Source organism: Egretta garzetta, unplaced genomic scaffold (genome assembly GCF_000687185.1).
Source record: "Egretta garzetta isolate BGI_Z169 unplaced genomic scaffold, ASM68718v1 scaffold271, whole genome shotgun sequence".
Classification (NCBI taxonomy): Eukaryota; Metazoa; Chordata; class Aves; order Pelecaniformes; family Ardeidae; genus Egretta; species Egretta garzetta.
The window spans coordinates 4,705,933-4,720,646 of record NW_009258669.1 but is presented as its reverse complement, the minus strand read 5'-3'; the positions used below and the strand labels follow the sequence as shown (position 1 = coordinate 4,720,646).

General features: G+C 35.4%; 1 protein-coding gene across 3 annotated transcripts in view; it reads right to left on the bottom strand.

The window, feature by feature from the left end:
• MAN2A1 (mannosidase alpha class 2A member 1) overlaps positions 1-14,714 on the bottom strand; it is a 112,297-nt gene that overhangs the window by 78,932 nt on the left and 18,651 nt on the right. The window contains exons 2-6 of one of the 3 annotated variants that reach the window (XM_035888469.1): positions 11,579-11,880; positions 10,596-10,767; positions 8,763-8,890; positions 7,094-7,267; positions 4,595-4,781 (exon numbers count right to left, since the gene is read on the bottom strand). In XM_035888469.1, coding sequence (XP_035744362.1) covers positions 4,595-4,781; positions 7,094-7,267; positions 8,763-8,890; positions 10,596-10,767; positions 11,579-11,591 — 674 coding nt within the window. In that variant the 5' untranslated portion in view covers positions 11,592-11,880. Of the gene's footprint in view, positions 1-4,594; positions 4,782-7,093; positions 7,268-8,762; positions 8,891-10,595; positions 10,768-11,375; positions 11,495-11,578; positions 11,881-14,714 lie in introns of all 3 variants that reach the window. The other 2 variants (XM_035888470.1, XM_035888471.1) reach the window with 2 other exon arrangements.

The window sequence follows — 14,714 nt, the reverse complement described above, 5'->3', positions numbered from 1 at the left end:
TTAAGTTTTAAGCATGTCCTGAAAAATTAAAACCACTGCTTTTCTGCTTTTGGCTTTTAAAAGAAAAACAACAACAACAAAAAAAACCCAAACCAAAAACCAAAAACCTACAGGTGCACACACAGAAAAAAGGCAGTAAAATCATCCTTTGGCACCTACTAACTCTTTGACAGGTAAAGTATCAGTTCTGTCATTAAACAGCAATGTATTAAAAGTTACAAGTCTGATGTCTGGGTTACTGGAAAGGTCCATTCCTCCCCTCAACCACAACTGCTATCAAAATCTTCAGATGGTGATTCTCTCTAATTAAGTCATGGAAATAATTTTAGTAGGGAACATAAGCCATAGTAACATATTTAAAAAAACAGGAATACAAATGACAAAGTTTTAAAGAAAATAGCAGCAACATCCAGATTCCAGTGAGCTTTTTGTTTCTACAAGTCTTTTTAATAGTCTACCAAAATCTACTTTCAACTCATACTCTTCAAGATTTGTTATGTAGACATTTATGGGAGAATTGAATCTAGTCCAATATATTTGAAACCAATATTTCTTTGATCAGCAAGTCAGGGTTTATTTGTTTATCAGATTACAGAAGTGTTAAGTAAACACAAAATCTGACTGTATTCTGGAGGGAGAGAGGGGGCACATCATCACCTTTAGTTAAGGATCTACATAGTTCTGCTGAGACTAGAACAGACCCAACTAGTGGCTTCATCCCTCTCTGTCCATAAATCAAACTATAGTTCAGTCTCCCAAGTATTTACACCTGATTCAGTATTTTCCATGACTTTCAACAGGTTGCTGATGTAAACATAAAGACTTCCTCTCCACACAACTAACAGAACACCACAAAATTTTGTAATTTTACTTTCTAAGAAGCCAAACTAACTCAAATCTCCCACACACAGCCTACAGTTGGGAACATACTTTATTTTAGAGCCTCTTGAAAAATATGGGACTTCAGGAAAGGTCACAGTTAACGGGATATTTGACTTCAACATCTCTCTTCAAAGTCCTCCTCTAGTCTCTTTCCAAGTCTACTGCAAAATTCATCAGTGTTGCTGTTCTCACTTTCTTCAAAGTACCCGAAACTGTAGGATTATTAGGTATTTTTTGAAGGGGGCAGCAGGATCCTCCTCCATTGCAAACCAGTTTCAATTGCAAAAACACCAAAGAAAAACTAGATGTCTCAAGTCATGTATATCCTCTTAAGTTTCTCCCAAATAACTTCCTAAATCATTATTTCATACAAGAGTGAGAAAGAGTCATCAGAAAACCCAGACAGAATTTGGTGAAGATGAAAAATACTTCTGGAGGAAAAAAAAAAAAAAAAAAAAGAGCAAACAAAAAACCCCAGATTCCACCAAGTCTCACCAACACTTTTCCCTTCTGGATCCCCAGCAAGTCAGTAGTAGATGCAAGACAGTATTAGATACATTTTGATATGTTTATCCTGCCTACCTGAATAGAAATTTGTAACCCAGAGAGATCAGTCGTGATAAAATTTTTGTAGCACCATAATTATGGATATAGCAAATCAGCAGCAACTGCATTTTAATGGCTTTGAAAAAAGAATAAAACCAGATTTTCGGTTTTATACAATCAAAAGTCCGTGGAATTGTCCACAAGACGCATTATGTAGTTCTCAATATTCAGCTGCACTCTTAGTTGGCAATACTGAAGTATATCAACATTGTCAATAACAGCGTCAAGAATATTTTTCATCTTTCTTTGGAAAGCTTTCAGATTATCATTGAATGCTTAAGACATTTCAGAAATGAAGAAAACCCCTTCATATCACAAGTGTGTTCCTTTCATGCAAAAATTCCAAGTATTTATCTAGAACATATCAAAACAATTAACGCGGCTAGTTTTGCTCCTTGCTATGTCAAAGGAGAAGCAGCCATCCAGAGCCTGTGGGAATCACAAGAAATTTTGCAGCAGCTATAGCAAGTCCCATGTGACAGGTTTGACAGCGGTCATGGCTTCACAGTCCCTACTACTTCAGCCCATACAGCACATGAAGCATTAGGGACTCACTCTTTGCTCAATTATCTCAGCTAGAAAAGAAAACCATTTGGTGAATGGCCAGTTTTTCTGTTCAGGTAATTTTGTGGAGGAGATGGCTGTGCAGACAGGACGAGTACTTCCCGAGAGGGTGATCTCAGATTCTTGAGGTTGGCAAATCACAAACATTAACTATCAATGCCACATCACCAATGTAATTCTGAATGCCAGTTACAAGTTGTGCAATGTGACCAACCATAAAGAGAAAAAAGCTGAAGGGTAAAATTAGGCTCTTGAATGGTAGCATGTGAAGAGGAAAGTCCATTTTCTGCTCCTCTGAAGCACATAACTTGCAGTACAGATTCTTTCCTATTTCCATGCATGGGAGAGGGAGACATACACCAAAACAAGCTATAGTTCCTCTAACAAAACAATTCATTCCCATTCAAGAAAAAAAAAAAAACCAAAACACACACAACTGTTTTTTCTTGCTAGTGTGAAAAGCTAGAACTTCAATATTCAAACACGTGGATAACGATGCAGCAACAGGGCAAGAACAACAGCAATCTTTATAACCTAAGCTGTTATGAAGTGTAGTTAAACAAGTAGAGGCTTTCAATTAAGCTTCTGTTTCATTCCTTCCTACCAAATCACAACTGGCAAGGCAGTGATAAATCCAGCAGCTACTAGTCTTTTCAGTTCAGTATCTCTTCAGTATATATGTATGGCTATAATAGTACTGAAATCAAGAGCAACAGTCCCAGCTGAGTATTCAAGATTTGTGTTTTATCAGTTTTGTGGCAGCTTTAGCATTGAAGAAAGGTTAGTGATCCAAACTTTGCCTCTAAATTAATCAAGTGTGTATCAAATACTTTTTTCAGATCCAGGTAGTGTAAATAATCCAGGCTCCTAACTGAAAGACCATGTGTTAGTTTTACTTTTACCTTAGGCATTACCTACCATACTGCTGTTTCAACTCCCTGTTAAGACACAGAAACTGTTTTTATCTACCAAAAGCTGATGCAAAGATTTAAGTTTCAGAGAACATACTGAGATGATGATCTCTTCAACTTGATCATATTTTTGTATGTTTGTACCCGCCCCATTTCTTTTATTCTTTGATTTCAGATGACACGATGAAAGAAACATTTCTTTTACAAGGTCTACTCTAGATCGTTATGCAAAGGTTGCATCTTGGAAGTGCAGGAATAAACTAAGTTCTAATTAAACCCCCAAAACCTAAAAAAGCATTCCAAGCAGGCTCTCTACATTATAATTATAGCCTATGTGTGTTTGAGGTTAAACAGCTTAAGCAAGCTGGTACTCTTCTACAAATATTGGCCTCAGCTAACTGGGATACATATTCAAGATTTTTCTTTTTACAGTGTTGATTTCAAGACACATGAGCTTTCCTTCACATTCGATAAACACTGGGTGTGTCATGATTCATCTAATAGCTCTACTCCCATCACCTGCAGCTTTCATTTTTCTACTTTTAAAGAAAATTACTTTTTGTTACCGTCATTCCAATTTCTATCTTAAAATATGACAACTGTAAAGTATCCTGTTTTATTTTGGTTTTATTTTTATAAAATTTTGTAATTGAGTTTTACTGATAAAGTAAAATTTTCAAGATGCTTGGAAAAATTCATACTAGGAAAAAGGACACGCAAACTTGACACGCAGACAACCAACACATCATCATCACATCATCACTTCAAAACTTCAGCATCAAGACTAGAACCAAAAAGTCACCCTGCTACACTTAATACATTTGTTATACTCAGCAATTTGCAACAATTCTAAACACCTACCTAAATTTTTAACTCTTGAACTTGGGGATGGTTTGAATGCCTGAAGATAGTAACAGGACTGTAGAATACAACCTTTTTCTGGAAAAGCCTTTAGCAGTTCTATCCTTTTTTTTTATTCCCTCCTTTTTTTATTTTCTTTTTTTCACCCCTCCTCCCAAAATTGAAAAGTAGTTTTGCACAACTGTAAAACTTGATTCTTACCTGTGGCAAAACAACTCAGTGTTCCTATTTGAAAAGTAAAATTGAGGTTAATATGATTTCCAACCCCCACCCCCCAGACATGCAAGACACAGGACTCAGAATCATTTAAAGTGTCCACTTCAAGAAACCTAGGGCACAGATTGCCAAGTTCTGCAAGGATATACCATAGAAAACATCTCACTGTTTGCATACTACACGCTTTCCCTGCAATTTTCCACTGGCAGGAGACAGATCACAATCTATTCATAAAATTTGCAACTACAGTGAACTAGTAACATGACTATAACCAAACAGAGACTATGTTCTGCCTAGCATTCAGAGAGAGTAATAGCTAGACTCATGTATCATGAATAGAGAAGACATTAATACATCTTAATTATAAACTATCTTCAAATTTCACTGTCAATTGCATTCTGAACTTATGAACAAACACTATGTTAAGTAATAGGTATCATTATCCTACAAGTTTAAGAACTATATAAATTCACCAAGCTATGCTAAATATCATCTTTGACCAGCATTTTTTTTTTTTTTAAGTTATTCCCTTGCAGAGTATGTAAAACTTGTACCTGTGTTGAACATTTCCAGCATGAATGGCTTCTGGCGGAACCCTCCATGGGCAGCTTACTCTTCCTCCAGGAAGACGTTTGAAATCAAACTGGCAGCAGATTTTTGGATCTGGACCACAAGTATGAGGAACATCATAGCTATAGAAAGGCATCATATGACAAAGGATATCTGTACTGGATCCCAAATCTGGAATTAAATACACAGAGCACACCTTTAAAATAAATCCTCTCCGAATTGCCAAAATTAAATCAGTTCTATGTTCTTAATCCATTAATTGTATTAAAAACCATCAGATCAAGACAATTCCTTGCTTTGAATATCCACACCTGCAGTCTACCTTTGTATCTACCTTACATATAAAGAGGCTAAAACAGAGGTACAACACAGATTGGAATGTTCGAATCAAGCACCAGCTGATTATGAAAGATAGGAACAAAATGCTAGTGTGTTTTTTTTTAACCTATAAATCTCATTATTGCCAGAGTTTTAGAGGTGAACAAGACACATCTTTTATAGTTTGAGTGAATCACCCTGCTGTTATTACCTCATTAGCACCATCTTTGAATTGGTTGGCTTTAGCAATGTCTTCATTTCTTGAACACACAACTTCAATACATTAATAGTAGGATTCTACATACCTGTAGATAGATTGTACATAAAAGTACATGGAATTCTATGCAATTCTAAGACCATCTTTGCAATCCTAACTTTTCCATCTTGTCAGTCCATTCCCTAAAGTTTAACCCACAAGGAGCACAGATCCACACACATTTTATCAAGTCTCAAAAGAAGGCCTTTGAAAATTTAACTTTAAAGAGAACCTGAAGTTCTCACAGAACTTAAGAGAACCATAAGTTTACTCATCTGGTAAAAACCCTAAATGCTGATTACCTGTTTCCAGCACTAAGTAATTTTCTACTGGAAAAAAAGGATGAATGCTGCAGATGTGCCACAGAATCTGACACTCAAGTATGTCAACCATACATTTGAAAATACTCTTCAAAACCTTAACAGCATGAGTCTTCACAGTTCCAATCCATACCTTTTGTTTAAAAACTCCTGTTTTACTACTACTTGTTTATTACTGAAAAGGTAACATTCAATAAGCATATGCATTTACTTTTCAACTACAGGAGTTCTCCATGTCGGGTACCATGTCTACATATTACACCAGCTGAGTGTGCAGTGAGCTTTGATACGTGATCTGTCTTGAAAAACCTTCTTTTGAAGCCCGTACACTAGATCATATCACATGTGATTTACATATACAACTATTTAGGAAAAAGGCCTGTCAATCAGGTATTCTGTATCCTGAGTAGCATATACCAACATTCAAAGAAGTCTCTTAAGTATCAGTATCTGACAACTTCTTTCACACTGGTGTGTTCTCCTCAAGTCAAGTTTATTTGTGCAGCAGATTGCTGTCTCCGAATACCCTCTCCTTCCTACAATTTCCGATTAAAAACACAGAGGAACTAAAAAGCTTCAAACTCACCACCCCAATCTTTCAATAGTAAGTACCAAATATGTTTGTTTGACCCTGTAGTGACAAAACAGTGACATACTAGCTTAACTTTAAAAGCCAGAAAGACCAAAACCTTACCTACGTACATTTATCATACAGCTTATTGGAATGCTGCTACAGTACAAAGCAAAACAAAATATCCATATAGAAAAAGTACATTAATTTACAGACACATCAGTTTACTAAGGTATAATCACTACACTACCAAGAAAACTTTCATACTCTATATTGTATAAATAATATCAAAAAAGCAATTATATTTATTCTAAGAATAAAGTTTTAGATGAGAATTCATTGCAAATTTAAATGGTGAAATGTTTTTAACGTATTTTTCTGACTAAAGATAACCTACAAATTTCAAATCCACAGCAAGCTACTATAACTAATGATGCTAATTTGTCACACCAGCTGAGGAAAACTGGTTGCTTGCAAGTTTTTTCCTTATTAAGAACATAAACAAGACAGATCTGCCCAAATATTCACTTTTGGCCTTTTATTTTTCCCCCATCAAGAGCAACGTTCCTTCTCCTCTACTTTATTTCCATATAGTAGGAGTAGGAAGAAGAAAACAAAGAAGTGAGAAAAGGAAAAAGAATATTCCACCCCATTTACTTTTTATATATATACTTGTAAGGAATGTTGGGAGAAGGGAAATAGGAGAAAATAAAAGCACAAATGGAAGGGAAGAAACAGGAAGATCAGAGGAACAATGGCAATAATACCGTTTTTATACTTAACCCCTTTCCTAACACACAGGTACTCACATTCCCTTTCTGTTACAAAAAAAAAAAAAAAAAAAATCCCCACCCCAAAACTTAACCTACGTGAAAGACTTTTAACAGAACTGCACATCTACACTAACTTCTCTAAATTACCTGTTGTGTAAAGATTTCCATAGTATTTACTCAAGTTCTCTCCATATTTTATCTGCATAAATTAACAAAATAACTTGACATAAAGGAAAAACACATACCCCAGTTTTGTCTCCAAAAAAATTCTAGTGTCTTCTGCATTGCAAAATGTTTTTTAACTGAGTAATGAACTCTTTGTATAAGCATATTGGAAAATCCTGTGCGTTTCAAAAGGTAGGCCATTGTTGGTGAATGCCCAAAAGGATCAATTGCCCAACCAGACTTTGGTTTTACTCCTGTTGACAAAAGAAAAAATTAAAATGGGAAGAAAGTTTTACTTTTCACTCAAAGAAAGCTATACCAATATAATTCAAATTAGAAGACTAAAGATAGAATTTCCAAGAAGATAAATTAAAACATACAGCTAAATATTAAGCCTCCTGCAGAACACACCCTGGAATTAACAAGCTAGAATTAAACAGATTAACAATTAACAACAAAACAAAAAAATCAAATGTCTTAAAGGCAAGGTATTCGTCTAACTATATAAAAACCCTGCAATTAGTACTTTACGTTGTTACAATATTTCCACTGTGTATCAATCTTTACATGGAACCATAATGAAATACATCTTTTTCACTCTAAGTAGTTTGCAGGTGCTACAATTGCAAAGGAAAGCTGAAAGAAAATGAATGGATGGAGATGGGTTGATGTTGTACCTTGCTGAATTTTCACTGTAATTTAAATCATGTTAACCTTTGTTGGCTTTGGAGTTAGCTTTTCTTTTGATTTATTTGGTTGGCAATCATTAGAATCATGTTGATTACTACTGACTTTTCACTGAACTTCCTACTAGCAAATAAAAAAGCAATATCTAAATCTTGTTTAACTGATTCTTCAACATCATTCCTTAGGCACATTTTTACTGTCTTACCAAAAAACAGTAGAATGCATTACCCTTTTATTAGGCCTTCCCTCTTCCCATGTCTTAATTATGTCAAGCTGTGTTTATAGAAATTGCAATCAAAGAAAAACAGTGAAACAGCTTTTCAAAATAATTTCTGTTAATTGAAGTAATGTTAACTTACTTAATAGTAAGTATCACTGTACAAATATTTTCTGTATAAAAAGGATTATCTGTACTATAGAACTCAAGAAAAAAAAACTGCCCAAAGCCACCAGAACAGTTCAGCCAGTGTTACTGCAGTCAGTAGTTCCTCAAAGTTTCAAAAGCAAATGAGTTTTTTTTAAATATGAACAATTCTTACATTACAATGCATTTAGATTTTATAACAACTACTACTGCTGCAACAACAATTGCTACAAAATTTCATATTTCCTTTTTTGAAAGCCCTACATAAGTGAACCTAATGAATACGCAGCCTGCAGAATACATTTAAACACATAAAAGGAATATAAAATTTCAAGTAATTTTAAGGCCTTTGTTATGATTTTCAAAAGACAGAAATGGCAATTGGAAACTGTGATACCAGAGACACATGATCTACAATTCAGGACGATCTAGTGTTATATTTTATTATGCTAATATACTATGCACATCTTTCATTGATCAAGACAAAGTGTTATAACATAAAATTTTTTAAATACATTTCACCCAGGAACTTCTATCTGCACACAGTAATTGTAAATACTATACTCAATCCTATAGCTTCCAGTAAGTGGTCTGATTCAATGTTTCTGGAAAGCAGAGTAGAGAGCCTTCTAAGCACCTCAGAAATACAAATGGACTTCCTGTATTAACACAGTTAACTTTTAGATCAAGCTACATACCAAGGTTCTTTTCTAGCCATTGATGTCCTTCTATCAGTTGGTCAATTAAAGCGAAATAATGAGGAGAGGCTTCATCAGGCATGACCCATCCTCCTGTTACTATTTCAAATTGTCCATCTTTTATTAACCTGAAAAATATGTAAATTTTGTTCAGAATCTTGCATATGAAAATACACTCTTAAAAATCAATTTCTGGATACCCAATAGGTATTTACCAGGGACACAATGCCAAAATCCAAATTGCTTGTGCTACTACATTTCTTTAGTTAAACAGGGAACGAATTAATAGATAAACAGTGAAATTTTAAATGTCTCTGTGCAATGAAAACTACCAGCTCTACTGCGTGTGCCCTATTTTATTTTTTTTTTTTTACATTAGGAAGAAGGCTATTTCCTGCATAGATTACAAAAATAAAAGTGTATGTGCCACAGTACTGAAGGCCAATTGACCGAAATGCCTAGACATTGTACATTTCAAGCACTACTAATAACCCCCTGTCTTTGATCTACTGTTCTTTTTATTGTTTTAGAGAGCTGATAGAGTTTTGAATTTTATTATATCTATAAAGGCTTCAGACCACGTCACTCATCAAAATGCCTTCTTGAATCAGATCACATGATGATTGAGTCTCTCTATTAAGATGTTAGTGAACACAATGGCCATGCTTCCAGACCCAGGTGATCCCTACAGTTAAATAATGCAATTTCAGCACTTACATTGTACACTAGCATATAAATGTTTAATGAATTTAAGAAATAAAGTGAACTTATCAAAACTTAGTCACATGATAGATAATACCCATAAGAGTAATGAAAAACATACAGCAAAAATAATCTCCAATGCAGCTTCTGTAAGTCTTACAGCAGTTTAACCAATATGTGATTCCCCTGAAGAAAGGACAGTTCCCTAGTGACTTTCTTTTACTGTTTATTGTGTTCCAAGGGCTCTTTTTAATCTCAAAACCCAACAGCTGTGCTATAATACTCACTCATTGTACATAAATTTTTAAATAGATAGTTTTCTATGTCATTCCTAAGATTTCCAGCATTACTTAACCTTTGCAGCTGTGAGGGTCTCATAGCCTTAATGTATACCACAAACTGTGCATCTTGAAGGGGAGCATGAGAAGGAGGGCATCAGAGACATGAGCTAAAAACTGTTGGATTTTGTCACAAAGCAAAGTAAAAAAGCCAAAACAAACCAAACAAAAAAACCTGTTTGAAAACTGCAAATTAGACCCTTGCTTCAAGTTCATCCAAGCAACACTCTTTTTTTTTCAATGTCTAGCCAAACATTTTGCTTCTGTACTACATTTTTACTTATGGTTTTAAAAAGAACTAAGAGCAGCAGCAAGGGGGTAGACTACGCACTACTTTACCATTTAATCAGCTGCATGTTTATAAAAAAATACACATATTTAAAACCAAAAAACCTCATTTCATAATTGTGTTATAAATGAAGAAGAAATTACCATATATAAAAAGCTAATACGAAAGATTATTTTTATTCCATTCCCAATACTTCAAAGTGAAATCAAATAAAGTTCATAATCACGATTCCATTACAATTTGAATGACATCTTCATGGCTGTGCATGGGAACTTTTGGCCAATTTTTTCAGCAACTCAGTGATTTGGCTTCACTTCTCTACAGAGTTTTATTTTTGTAACTGGGAAAAAACAAAACCAAGCCCAAAAAATCAAAACTCGAGTAGTTGATTATTCTAGCAATTCTGCATCACAAAAAGTAAAGTCTCGAGTTTACAGTGTAGTTAAATACACAAAGTCTCAGAACATGCCATATGGAAGATACATAACAGTCCAGCGTTCAAACCTTTTAACGGCATCCTTTTTTTGGCTGTCTATTCCATCCCACCATTTTGAAAAGTATGAAATCTCAGACCATATAAATTTCCTTCGGTTGTCTTCTTGCAGTTTTACAACCATATTATTTAAGATATGCTGTGTTTGATCTCTGAAGTAATCATCAAAAGTCTTCAGCCAACCTAAAAAAAGAGAAAATGTGAAATTTAAGTTGCTTTCAACAGTCTTAGAGACCTGCTTTCTTCCCACTACCTACAAAAAGTTAAGTGGAACATATTCTTAAAAAGCTAAACTTTACATGCTGTGGACAGTTCTAAGTGCTAAACTTTCCCGGAGTTTCTTTTTACTAAGTTTAGATGTTTTAGTTCCTAACTAAAACTAATAGATCATCTTCCCATGTCAAACTCTATTCCCAAAACACACATCCCCCAGTACTCCCTAATCCTTACCTCAATGTCTTGTCTCCTCTTTGAAGCTATAAAGCACCCCATCACCCTACTCTATGTAAAAAAACTGAATGAAAATCCTTACTAGCAGCATCTTACACCTACAGTTTGAGGAGAAAATTAAGAGCCACTAATGGTATCCCACAGACCTTGAGAGTAAAGAAATAAAACGGGAGCAAACGAAGCAGCAGTAAGCCCTGCAGCACACATTCAGCATCATTTATGAATAAGGGGTTTATTAGCAATGACTGAGAAAAGAAATATATTGTAGCTACATCCCTCATTGGAAAAGATATCAGAGAGATGCAGAGTAAAGGACAAAACAACTTTACACTTTTTCAGACCTCACAGGTACAAAACCTTCTAGGAAATTCTATAACTTCTCCTTAAAACCTTGCATTAGAAAGTATATGTATCTTCCTTCACAGAACCTGGAAGGGACATGTTCCTTCTCTAACTGTAACTGGAAAAAAAAAAAAAAAAAAAAAAAGAAACAGGTAAGCCTGTCTACTTCATACACAAGTGGCATACTCCTAACTCTTCATACCAGCTCTTGTCATGTATAAGCATTTTCATTCAAGTGCTTCCAAAAGGGACTCAGCAGTTGATTTTAGGGAAGTATCATAATACAGCACAGCAACCACTGAAGAATGCAAGCAAGGTTACAAATTGGTCCTGTAGCATCCACATTTTAACATGTTGTGAAAGCGTCCACACAATGTGAGGATTGTACTCCAGACAAATATGATCCTAGTGATTCCACTCTGATTTATCAGTTCTGTTCTGCAGAGGCACTGCCATTTAGCACAATGCCAGACTGCTTATAAGAAGATACAGGATTAGGATGTTCTGGAATGAGATAATATTGTTTCAAGGCAGTTATATAAATGCAGAAAATATGAGTATTAAAAAATCATTTTTAAGTCTAATAAAGAAAACTATTATTACATAGAGTCTGAATATTGATTCAGGAAGGATATATTCTACTTTATTTTAACAATAAAAAATAAATGGCATTAATCTTAGAAATACAGAGATAATGTAATTTGACAATATGTACATTCGTTTTCAGTTCACATAAAATGGTTAATTATATTTGAAATAAAGTATCTTGTAATTAGGAATAACCACTAGGCATTGGCACACTCTTACTTTGGTTGCACTACTTTCAGGTTGCACTCCCACTTTGCAAAGGTCAAATTTTAGTCAAGTATTCCAAAACAAACAAAACCACCATGAATTTCCAGAAAGCTTCCTTTTTTTTTTTTTTTTTTTTTTACTTTTTAAATGAGGAACTAAAACTGTAACACTCCAGAGAAAAAAGTGCTAGCTCAATACCTCTTTTTTTAAAAAACCCAGATGTTTAGCATCTAGAAGAATCATCACATCTGATATAAGTTTCTGTACAGATAAAACACTAGGATCTAGTCTAATCTATCTTAAAGGGGAAAAATACATTTTGTCAAGGCAGTTAGTGGGAGGGCTTCAAATATAAAGTTAAAACATTCTTTAGAGTCAAGGAAACAGCTTAATACAAAAAAGTTGACAGTAAATTACTGTTTCATGACTGAAAACAAAAGCAGCGAGTAAACTGAATTTATTTTCCTTTTGTGCTGTTTTCAATCAAACTTTGTTGTGATCTCTGCCTATTTCAGTAGGCATTTTTAAAGGAAACTTTCACTCAAAGAATTGAGATCACATGACCAATTAATATTTTTCAGTGCTTATTTACTTTTCAACAAACCAAAGAAACATTTTACTAATATTTACATTAGGAGCTCCACATGTAATAGACTACAAATATATAGGTATTTACCAGGAATTTCTTCTGCATGAGATCATCATGCCAGCAACAAACACAACGAACTAAAACCATACTGTTTTTCCTATGCAAAAATATGTCATAGTAATAAACTATTTAGCATATTTCTATATTGCAGCAATAAAAGCAAACTTACATTTCCTACACATTCTTCAAAAACTTAATAAACCAACCTAAATAAAGCAGCACAGAGCAAAATGACAAAGCAGCTGGCATAAGAAGACATTACGGTGTAGGAAGATCACTGTTACGATTAGAGGTTGTTTTAATATATTCAGTTTACTAAACTATAGAGGAAGGGTATAATATGGTTAACACACTGAATCTTCAGAAAGTCCTAGGATATATTTACAAGTATTCACAGAATTAGTTGCAAGCCAACAGAAAGTCCTTCGAAATTTAACACGTACCTGGCATCTTGCACTTAAATGTATTTATTTCTAAATAGAGTAGAACAGAACAGAATAGAATACTTTCAGTTGGAAGAGACCCACATCGACCATCTAGTCCAACTGCCCGACTGCAGCTGACGAAAAGTTAAAGCATGTTATGAAGGGCATTGTCCAAATGCCTCTTCAACACCGACAGCCTTGAAGCATCAACCACCTTTCCAGGAAGCCTTTTTCAGTGTCTGACCACCCTCTCTACAAACAAAGGCTTCCTAACATCCAGTCTGAACCTCCCTGGTGCAAGTTTGAACCATTCCTGGATGTCCTGTCACTGGATCCCAGGGAGAAGAGATCAGCACCTCCCTCTCCATGTCCCCTCCTCAGGAAGCTGCAGAGAGCAATGAGGTCGCCCCTCAGCCTCCTTTTCTCCAAACTCAACAAACCCAGAGACCTCAGCCGCTCCTCATAGGACATGCCTTCCAGGCCTTCCACCAGCTTGATTGCCCTCCTCTGGCCTCTGGATGCATTCAAGGACCTTAATAGCTTTCTTAAATTGTGGGGCCCAGGACTGCACACAACACTCCAGGTGAGGCTGCACCAGCACTGAATACAGGGGGACAATCTCCTCGTTTGGCCAGCTGGCTGCGCTGTGTTTGATGCTCCCCAGGATGCAGGTTGCCCTCTTGGCTGCCAGGGCACCGCTGCTGGCTCATGGTGAGCCTGCTGCTGACCAGCACCCCCAGAGCCCTTTCTGCAGGGCTGCTCTCCAGCCACTCCTCTCCCCATTTATATTTGTGTCCAGAGTTACTCCATCCCAGGTGCAGAGTCTGACATTTTGACTTGTTAAATTTCATGCCATTGATAGCTCTTAACCCCATGACTTACAGAGGCCATCCAACTTTATATGGAGCCATAAAGATTTAAAAAAAAAAAAAATTCAAAACCTGAACAGAATAATTAATAAATTAATTTACAGTTGCTAACCATTAATCTACTACTAAAGACTACCACATTAGATTTAGTATTTCACATCTCAGTCCCCAATAGCACACAAGTACAATTCAAGTTCATTTTCGCACTTACCCACAAACTAAGAAGTTGCTTGCACCTTGAAAGAAAAGGTTTACCAGTGTATTTGTATCAGGAAACTTTTAATACAGAACCAGTTTACACTTCGAAAACATACAATAGTTTAAAGCTGCAATTACCAAAACTAAACATGCTAATATCAGCAAAATAACACTTGTTGGTTTGAATCTACATAAGGACCTTTGTCAACATAAAAATGTAAATGAGAAGAAATAATATTGTCTTTAATGTCATTATGCTGTTCTCAACTTAGTAAGTATTCAGGACTTTGCCAGCTGCTTTCATTTTCTGCCAGCACATGTGATAGCAATAGTGGGTACACACTGTTAAGCTGCTTGCCTTTCTATTGCCTCACTCAGGTTGTCCTCGAAAGTGTGGAAATT